General features: G+C 38.0%; 1 protein-coding gene across 1 annotated transcript; it reads right to left on the reverse strand.

Moving 5' to 3' along the window:
- Nucleotides 1–332: 332 nt before the first annotated feature.
- On the reverse strand, nt 333–9,105 carry tctn2 (tectonic family member 2). The gene is made up of 18 exons (XM_052094822.1): nt 8,972–9,105; nt 8,552–8,665; nt 8,225–8,298; nt 7,404–7,605; nt 6,225–6,325; nt 5,905–6,104; nt 5,628–5,748; nt 5,302–5,440; nt 4,987–5,067; nt 3,946–4,059; nt 3,735–3,809; nt 3,512–3,601; nt 3,279–3,396; nt 2,083–2,186; nt 1,741–1,888; nt 1,430–1,573; nt 911–999; nt 333–730 (listed from the first exon to the last, which is right to left on the reverse strand). Exons 1-18 carry the CDS (start codon nt 9,057–9,059, stop codon nt 609–611), a joined length of 2,124 nt encoding a protein of 707 aa, XP_051950782.1. The 5' UTR covers nt 9,060–9,105; the 3' UTR covers nt 333–608.
- Between the last annotated feature and the right edge of the window lie 1,558 nt (nt 9,106–10,663).

Raw genomic sequence — 10,663 nt, forward strand, 5'->3', positions numbered from 1 at the left:
GGACACCTGGGATGCTTTAAAAGGAATAATAATAAATATAAGAAATTATATGTACAGAATTTCATACATAGGTACAGTTTATAATTGTCTACAACACTGATTTTAAGCATTTAATAAAGCAAGCCTTTAGATCAAAAGGTCAAAATGTTTACTGGTAGTGAACATGTAATTAATATAATGATAATAATAGTATTATTAATCAAATATTTTTTCAGTAAGTGGAAGAAATTATTATTACTGTTTAGTATCATTATTTACTATTATTATAGAGGTAGCAGAAGAAACTATTGCCTTTACATATAAAAATATGTATATTTATTTTGTATTCACAATTCAAAAAGTACAAACTGTATTTTCACAAAGCATAATAAACACTTCTTGACATAAAAAAAAATACCAACCATAATAGAATAAAATAAATAATTCCATCTTTACAGTTATTTACAATCAAATGTAAAAAAAAAAAAAAGCTCGTCGGTTTTTTGGCCGACGAGCTATTCATAATTTAAAAGTATTTTTTATCAAATCCACTAGCTATTTTGAAAACCACAACCAATCATATCCATCCCAACTGCCATGAGGTTAACGTATTGCAAACAATTTCTCTCTCACAGTGAAGCATTGTTCCATGCTTGTCTTATTTGTCTCCATGGTGTTCCTAAAACAGATGCAGCGATGAAGAAGAACACTAGAATAAGACCTTTAGCCAGAGCCTGGGAATACGGCTCACCTGCGGAGAGACATGACACATGACACAGCCATGAACACATGCTACAACTTCAGCCCAGTTTACAACACATAGAAAAATTACGTATCAATCAAACACACCTTTTCTGACCATTTTCACACTGGTTTGTATGCAGTACAAACTGACTATTTTATTTCTGCCTCATTCTATTCAAGCTCTTACCAGTATAGTATCTTGTGAGAGGGAAAGCCAGCTCAGGCCAACACACATCGTTCCTGTCACAGTCAAACTCTGTGAAGTTAATACTGAACCTGCAGCAGAAAAGAAACTTGAATTAAACTTCACAGATTAATTTCATATAAATATATATATATATATATACACATACACACAACTTAGATCTAAATCATTTTGAAAACATTTGCAATGTAATACATTTTTTTCATTACATTTTAATCAGGGTGTTTATATACAGAATGCATATACATTTAGACCCATTGTGTGTATCTAACACACACACACACACACACACACAGAGAGAGAGAGAGAGTGATAAACACAAACTGAGTGGTATTGATTGATTACCATATTTATATACCAAACTATTGATATTTTACTCCATGGTGTTACAATGGTAACTATCCCTAAATAGTAAGTGTAATTATATAACTATCAAAGTTAAAATCAAGCTGGTATGAAAATCAGGTTAGTCTCTGTGGTGTGTGTGTGTGTAGGACCCACCTGGATCTAGGGGGTTGGGCATTAAGAGGATTCTCAGTGAATGTCACAGAAGAGGTCACAGGGAACGTCTGCATTATCTCTGGGTCTACACAGGGGTTAGACATGCCCATATCGCACTCTATCCTCCATGCTGTTTCTCTGAAACTGAGAACCACACATCTACATCTCAGACAAAATAATAACAAAAAAAATATATCAAAAGCACAGACGCTTCCTGATATATCAAGCACATTGCTGTCAGAAAGGGATGTTATAGGAATAATGTAAGTAAATCAAAGTGCAACGAGAAGCTAAATGAGATGACTCAGTACCTAATCTCCACTGACTGGATAACCTTCTGTGGCACACCTTGCACCCTTCCCATGATGACACTCCTGACATGAATATGAAGGTGTGTTGGAACAGCTGAACATTCGCCACTGCTGCCCTCTGCTGGCTGACTGGAGTTCATCACTGAAGCTGAGATTCAAAGCAGTACTGTTAGTATATTTCCAAGTTAACATCAACTTTTTGAATGTTCGTTTGAAATGTTTTTGAGCTGAATTTTATCTTATTTTGACAGATATAAGATTTGAGCAGAATTAAACTCACTGAAAAGCACTTTTAAAACAGCTTGATATTTATGTGTTTTTGTGCTTTGTCTGGTTGCTCACTAGAAATGTTGACCCAGTCTGCAAGGTTGTAAAAATCTGGCTTTCCTGTTCTGGAGACTAGAGTAGCAGTCACTAATCCAGCTAGAACAGCACGCACTGTTTTACTGTGAAATGAAAGACAAAACAGGTATGTCATGTTAAATTATGCTGTAGTATTGAGTTTTTTTTTTTTCGTTGGGACATTCTGTTGTATTGAGCTTAGAATGGTTTTATGCTGCACTATACTGCAGTACAAAGGCAGTAACAATGCCAAAATGTATAGGACTGTAAGTATAGTTCACCCAAAAATGAAAATTATCTCATCATTTACTTCCCCTCATGCCATCCCAGATGTATTTGACTTTCTTTCTTCTGCTGAACACAAAGATTTTAGAAGAATAACTTTGCTCTGCAGGTCCTCACAATGGAAGTGAATTGGTACCAAAACTTTGAAGCTCCAAAAAGCACATAAAGGCAGCATAAACAATCCATATGACTCAAGTGGTTAAATCAAATGTCTTCAGAAGCGATATGATAGGTGTGGGTGAGAAACCTTTATTTTTTTATTCTCCTCCCTGTCCAGTAGGTGGCAATATGCACAAAGATTGTTAAACAACAAAAACAAAAGAAGAATATCGTATTTCTTCAGAAGACATGGATTAAACCACTCGAGTCTTATGCATTACATTTTTGTTGCTTCAAATTTCTGGTCACCATTCACAACTGCATTGATAGGACCTACAGAGCTGAGATATTCTTCGAAAAAGATTTGTGTTCAGCAGAAGAAAGTCAAACACATCTGGGATGGCATGAGGGTGAGTAAATGATGGGAGAATTTTCATTTTTGGGGGAACTATTCCTTTAAAATGTGAAAAAGTGGCTTCAAAGTACTGAAGTTTGCCTCGGACTTAGAGTGGATTTTGTAGTTACTGCAATTTTCACATTCTGTTTTTTCTGAATCAGAGCATAGATGAGCCAAAGCCTGTCAGTAACAAGACACAATCCTTGTCAGTAGGATTAGTGGCAGTATAGTGCTGTACAAACATCCACACCGTGAGCTAAAGCTTTTCACAGGTCAAGAGACATAGATATAGAGTGAAAAAGCCACATCCTAATGTTTTAGGATGCCTAATATTCTAATTAGTACTAGACCGATATGGGTTTTTCAAATGGATGATTCTTAAATTATTATATTTGACTTCAGCAGTGTCACTCACCTGAGCTGGCTACACTGTGTCAGGTTCAACAGACTCACAGGAATGAGACAGCCTGATGTGGAGTTGATCCCATACAGAACTGGTCTCAGATCAGCAGTGGAACAAATGCCTTCTCCGCCTGCAGATGACAAAGCACAGGATCTAGCCCACTTTCACCTGAATGCTGGTAATGGCGATTCTTCAACAGTGGAATTTAAAAGATAATTATTTCCATAGTCTGGATTCTTCAGTACCTGGCTGCCAAAGGTTGATCTGGGCTCTCTGTATAACTGCTGTATCAGAGTCCAAAATCCCACCAAGCACTGGCTTCTTTACCTGATAACCTGTGCAACATAGGTCAATCAGGAAAAGCAAATTAGCGCATGCCAAAGGAATCTGCCCAAACGAATCTGGTTAAGCTCTAAATATAATATTCCTCAGCATCTGAAGCTGATGTATTGTGAGAGTTGCTCTAACCTGGATTGCCAGAAAATGACCGAGATATTTCATTTCCATTTACAAACAGTGCAGAATATCTGCTGGTTAAAAACACTAGATGAGGAGCAAGAGAGAAAGACAGAGAAAATAATGAGAGAGGGACTCTATCTGCAAAACAGGTTTCAGTTTAAAGTGTAATGATGTGGTGTCATATGTGAGAATCAACAGGAAGACAACAGCTGTGACTCACCAGGAAGAGTTATGCTTGCAGTTGTCCGTGTCACAGTAATTTCGGTGAGGCCATTCTCTCGCCAGTAAAGAGTGTAACGCAAGGCCAGAACAACATCATCACACTGTTGTGGGACTTAAATATAAATTAAATCAATTACATCAGAAGAAAGCTCCAACTTCACAGTCAATGTCCATTAAGTCTACAATGTTACTTAGAGAGAAAATACAACATTATTATTCATTTATTATGATATATAATGTGTAAGGGATAATCTACCGTCACTCAGTCATTATCGAACTTAGCTTAAGGCCAGCTATGGCTAAGGCTCGGTCACCTCTTTGCTTCAATCTGTATCTGGGAACAGAGTGCAGTCCGAGATCCCCTGATCTAAGAGATCTGGACGGCTTGTGTGGGTGCAGCAAATCAGAAAGATATGGTGGCGCCTGGTTGTTTAATGATTTATAAACAAATAATACGATTTTAAAATCAATTCTGTATCTAACCGGCAACCAATGCAGTGAATCTAAAATTGGAGTGATGTGTTCATATTTACGGCTGCCCTTCAGAAGTATAGCTGCAGCGTTTTGGACCATTTGAAGACGAGAGAGAGATGATCGATTTACTCCAATATAGAGGGAATTACAGTAATATAAGCATGATAAAATAAAGGCATGAATACCTTTTTAAAACTATGGGTTTACTATAGAAATACTGTAGACTGTAGTTACCAGTTTGTGGCAGAAATAATTTTTCTATAGTAATATTGTAGTACATGTTTTGTTTTTTGAAACTGCAAAGTAATTTATCTTTCCTAACACATTGAAGTCCAAAGTGACCGTAAATCATTTACAAATTTTCTGTAATGTTTCAAAAAAAATTTCAGCTTATTTTATGGCTTCTCTATGTTTGGAAACTGTTTCTCTATTTCTGCTATTCTTTTTGGTGCTGCTAGTGAATTTACAGTGCTGCAGAAATTACACACATTTAATACGACCATTTACTAGTAGCAATGGTACCAATTCATTTTAATATAATTGCTGAAATGTTTATGCAACTGACCAGATGTGAGCTCAGAAACATTTGACAGAAACACACGGAGGTCTCTGGCCACTTCATCCACAACATTGACTGTGACCACACCTAGAAAGAATGCAAACATATAAGCACTCACACAGATGCATACTGTTAATGCACTCTATATGTATACTGTATATGCACGCATACACTTGGAGGAAGCCAAGATCACTCACATGCACCTCAAGGCACATCTGAATCACTTATTTAAGGGTAGACTTATTATTAGCCCCCCAAATTTACAGAGTTTGACAAGAAAATCCTGAAAACCTATTGTTGCTAATCAGATTATGTGTCTACCTCCCCGTCCATCCTTAACGTTCACCCTCAGGTTGTCTGATGGCGACGGACAAGACTGAAGCTTTCTCATGCACTGAGACTCAAAGTTGACCAAAAATGCCACTGGAGCATTTTCAACACATTGGCCGAGTCCAGATTTCTGCACATAGAAACAGAAAAACATCAGTGTGGTAAATATATTCACACCTCTTGCAATAAGATGCATGTGTAGAATTAGAATAAGCAAAAATAGGAATAAATAACAATGATTCAATGTGTGATCTGCATATAGAGAAGACAATACATTCATAAATGAATGGATGCATACACCAGTGATGTAATATAACCTGTGGAATAGTGAAATACTGGTCAGCTATAGTGAAGATTGGATCCCCCTGGCGGTAATTAATGGGAGGTACAGCATCTGTCACCTGCTGAGCTTTGAATGATGGACTTGGCTTAGGAGTGCTGTAAAGAGCCATGCAGATTTAGAAAATGAGCAACCGCATCTTTGAAAAATAATAATAAATGGAAATCATAAGCAATAAGTAAACAAAACTGAAACTGTATAGATGGTAAGGCTCAGAGAAAAAGAAGTAAAAGAATCCCTTATATCTTCCTTACACTGTCCCACCATTGTAGAAAAGTCCCAGAAAAGGGTTGTTGTCAGAGGGTGAGGTAACACAGAGGAAGGGGAACCAATCAGGGTTATTTTCAGAGGACTGAGCTAAGCATTGATAGTCTGGAACAAGGTTGAAACTTCCCCCAAAAGGTCCAGGAAGACATTGAGTTTCAAACAATCCCAGCAACTCTTGGGTGCAGTCCTTAACAGATACATTTACAAAAAGCAACAAACACGTTCTCAAACAGTGATCAGTGGATTCCACAGATTGATATATTCAAAACAGACCTTAAACTGTATTTCCCAATGCTTTAATTATTACCTGGTCACAACAGCAGAGTATGTCACACTCGACTGGGGAAATATCACATGGACAGTCCCCGAGAGGCTGAAACACTTGATTAGGAATGACCGTTTTATTTTCTGTTTAAAAAAAACAGACAAAAACAATATATATAATAATAAAGTGCAGTAGGTATTAAAAAGACATATATCAAAGGAAAAGTGTGAAAAGGCACTGTGGCAGTACCATGGTACAGAGATGTATCAGATGGTAATGCCATAGTACTTTCATATATACTATGGCACTGAATAATTCTCATATTCATGTACCCAGGTATTTTAGATGGTACATAAATATTCCAAAGTGCTACCAAGTCCAAAACAAAACAATGATAGTACCATTGTATTAAAAAATAGTGGTCGACCAATATAGATTTTTCATTGGCAGTGCCACTCATAACTAGAGTGGGGTGAGATATGGCCGATATAAGTGATACAGACTAAATCTATTTAATCAGATGTACATAGTAAAATAAAACATTTTGAGACAATGAGTGTTTAAATGCACACCAATACACCGATAAATCAAAAAAATCAGCTTATTTAAAAAATGAACAAAGCAAGAAATCTACATTTATATGGCATTTGAAATAATCACAATACTCTCTACTTTTTACGTCACACCGTAAAGAGGCATGAACACAACACATGCGCACAGTGAATAAGCCGTATAGAAAACCTGTTAAGGTGTTTACATGCAACACGATATTGGCATAATGGACAAAAATCTACCCATATCAATTGGTTTATTCTTACAATGTTTATGAACTTACACAGATAAATGAAAGCCGTTTAATGCGTTTACATGATCACACAAGTTGTTGGCATATTAAGCATAATTGTGTAAGAACATGCATGTAAAAGCGCTAAAGATGAACTCAAAATTCATTTTATTTTGGACAATTTGGCATTATCAATTTGGAAATTGTGCATTATCTACTTCACTATGCTGTTAACAGATTTTGGAACTAACACAAGGGAAAGCAAACACCTCTGTTAACCGGCCAAGAGGGCATAGTTATCGGCCTGTTGCGATAATCTCAAATGTATTTTTATCGGCCTGGCCAATATATCGGTCTATCACTAGCAAATACCATGGTAATACCACCAGGTTTTACAACAGTACTCCATATTTTGTGACATGAAAAGAGATACTAACCTGACGGGGGTTTGCTAGGAACAATCTGGGCATAAACCTTGGTTTGTATAATGAGTGAGGCTTTGGGCATTTCATCTGCACAGGCAGACACCAGGAGAATCTCTTGTAGACACAGCGGCTCCGGGCAGCAGTCAGAGGCAACTGTTTCATTCCCACACAGTTCCAGACTACGGTTCAAACTCAGCCGTACCAGGATGATATTCTGATAGAGGAGAGAATAGATTGGTGATCAACAGATTTGCTTAGTTTTTCCCAATGTATTAATCACATTTCTTATGGCACTGAATGTTTTTTTTTTTTTTGCTGTTTTGTTGTGGGGTCCATGGGTGTATGAGTTGTGAGGTTTTGAAACCCTTAAACACACTCATACATTTACATTTATGCATTTGGCTGACACTTTTATCCAAAGCGATTTACAGAGCACTTATTACAAGGACAATCCCCCCGGAGCAACCTGGAGTTAAGTGCCTTGCTCAAGGACACAATGGTGGTGCCTGTGGGGATCGATCAGTGACCTTCTGATTAACAGTCATGTGCTTTAGCCCACTACACCACCACCACTCCCATAGGGTCAACCAAAGCAACACTATTATTTCACAGGGGAAATTATGAGTCAATGTTTTGTGTTGATGCTTACCAAATGGTCTTAATCATTAGATGTTAGAAAATAATATGTACTGCTTTCATGTTTCACGGGAGGAAAAAAGTTGTGCAGATAAAACAAAATTGTGTAGAATGAGATTTCGTAAATAGTCTCTGCAGCCTGGCACTGTTTTATAATCCTTAAATAAACAGCTGTACATGGAGGGCGAACATCTCACCTTTCCAATTAACTCATATGAAAGATTCCACCATGTTTGAGAAACTGCATTACAGGTTGGTGCTGGAAGGCTACCTGAAATAGTTTATGAAAACATATTGTTTGACAATAGATTTAATTACAGTGGAAAGAAGGAACAATGTATAAGCGCAGGCTGCTCCATCAAATAATGACATGTTCTCAATCTCAAATAAATACAATTATTTATCAGATTAAATCTGTCATACAGAAAATAGCCAATGCTTAATATTTATAAGCAGATCAAATACAGTTCTTATTGGATAAACACAGCGTAAATAGATTGTGTTGTATTAATTAAACTGCTCACCAGTTGCATATATGGGTGCAACAACACTGATGTTTAAGGAAATGCCAGACACGTTTCCAACCAGAAAGGCTGATATCCTTGGACCAGAGGCAAGAATAAATGCGGGCTGAAAAACTAACATACTGATTCATTAACATCTTTACATGTTGTGATCCATTAATGATACATTTGTTTGTGTGTGTGCGTTTCTATTGACTTGACTGACAGATCAAAATATAACATAGAGATGTATTTAAATCCGCATAGTTTTATTGATTCATGTATAATCTAATTTATATAATCAATACATGTTTTTGTTCATATGTAAGCTAAAGGGCAACAAATGGCTTCTCCATGGCAACAAGATGTTTGCTAGCTATTAGCGAGCGGTCTTCAGTGTTCAACACTGTGAACAGTGTTCACATGTCAAAACGCACTTACCGATATTACAGATGGTTTCTTGCTTTAAAAGCACTAGAATTATACACATGGAAAGAAACACGACGCGAGAGGATGATAATCTTGTCATAATGTGGCGTTGGTATGGTCCGTTCTCTTGCTCTTCCTCTTCTTCGGTGGGCTTATTGGCGGGTCGCGAACCAACTGAATAGGTGCATACCGCCACCTACTGTACTGAAGTGTGAAAAATAATGAATTCGTGTTTGTTGTACATCCATCCCTAAGTCCTATATTTATAGGGTCATGAAACAGCCCTCTTTCAGCTCAAGTCCACCTCACAACCGTTTTGAAAAATGCAACTCAACTGGGCGTGAACATCTGTGAGAAGTGATTCTTACAATTGCTCATAACAGAATACACAAATAAAGTATACACTGTTTTGTAAGCTCACGATACAGTAAACAGAATCGCACTGGTCATTTTATATCTGTAATTTAATGCACAAGGAGTGGTGGTGGTGTAGTGGTCTAAGCACATAACTGGTAATCAGAAGGCCGTTAGTTCAAGCCCCACAGCCACCACCATTGTGTCCTTGAGCAAGACACTTAACTCCAGGTTGTTCTGGGGGGGATTGTCCCTGTAATAAGTGCACTGTAAGTCGCTTTGGATAAAAGCATCTGCCAAATGCATAAATGTAAATGCAAATATAAGTACTTAGGTCAACACACTTGGATGGATGGATGGATGGATGGATGGATGGATGGATGGATGGATGGATGGATGGATGGATGGATGGATGGATGGATGGATGGACAGGATTTGTGTGTCTGGGACAATGTAAACTGCATCTTAAATGAGCCCCAGTCAGAGACAGTTTATGAATGGATGGACAGGGTTAGTGTGTCTGGGACAGTGTAAACTGCATCTCAAAAGTCAGAGACATTAGGGGCTGTTGTAAGGCAGGTCCTTACCAGACATCACCGGTAACAACGTTGCCTGTGTGCACAAACCCACCTTTGCTGGACCTGACAGGACTGGCAAAAAGTGTTCTACACTGGCGAGTCATGGTTTTGTCTCACCAGGGGTGATGGTCGGACTCGTGTTTATCGTCAAAGGAATGAGCGTTACACTGAAGCCAGTACTCTGGAGCGGGATCGATTTGGAGGTGGAGGATCCGTCATGGTCTGGGGCGGTGTATCAAAGCATCATCGGACTGAGCTTGTTGTCATTGCAGGCAATCTCAATGCTGTGAGTTACAGGGAAAACATCCTTCTCCCTTATGTGGTACCCTTCCTGCAGGTTCATCCTGACATGACCCTCCAGCATGACAATGCCACCAGCAGTACTGCTCGTTCTGTGCGTGTTTTCCTGCGAGACAGGAATATCAGTGTTCTTCAGGACTTTGGCAGTCTACCCTCTAACCAAACCTTATTAGTTCTAGGACAGTTTTAAGCACCATATCATCTGCATACTTAAGCATAACGTGGCATATTTAATTTTTCCCTGGCGCAGTATGCCCAACCCAAACTAGTACGCTTAAATTCAAATAATCCAAATGCAGGTTTTTTATTAGAAATATCTTGATATTGTTCCAAAATGTCCCATCTCCTCCTTCTATATTTGTTGTCTAATTTAGCTGTACTGTGGGCCATTTGAAAGGTGTTTACTAGTAATTCTGCATTTTCTTTCTCCATAACAGCAGTTCTTCCTTCTGTTAATACTGGAATACTGTTG

Source organism: Xyrauchen texanus, chromosome 3 (genome assembly GCF_025860055.1).
Source record: "Xyrauchen texanus isolate HMW12.3.18 chromosome 3, RBS_HiC_50CHRs, whole genome shotgun sequence".
In the NCBI taxonomy this organism is placed as follows: Eukaryota; Metazoa; Chordata; class Actinopteri; order Cypriniformes; family Catostomidae; genus Xyrauchen; species Xyrauchen texanus.

Bases quoted from the DNA above. Each gene is read 5' to 3' on its own strand.
- tctn2 (XM_052094822.1), bottom strand. From the start codon at position 9,059: ATGACAAGATTATCATCCTCTCGCGTCGTGTTTCTTTCCATGTGTATA. The intron at 7,606-8,224 runs GTGAGATGTTCG...CTCCTCTATCAG, and splicing joins CATATGAGTTAATTGGAAAG to AATATCATCCTGGTACGGCT. The intron at 6,326-7,403 runs GTTAGTATCTCT...TTTTTTAAACAG, and splicing joins TCCTAGCAAACCCCCGTCAG to AAAATAAAACGGTCATTCCT.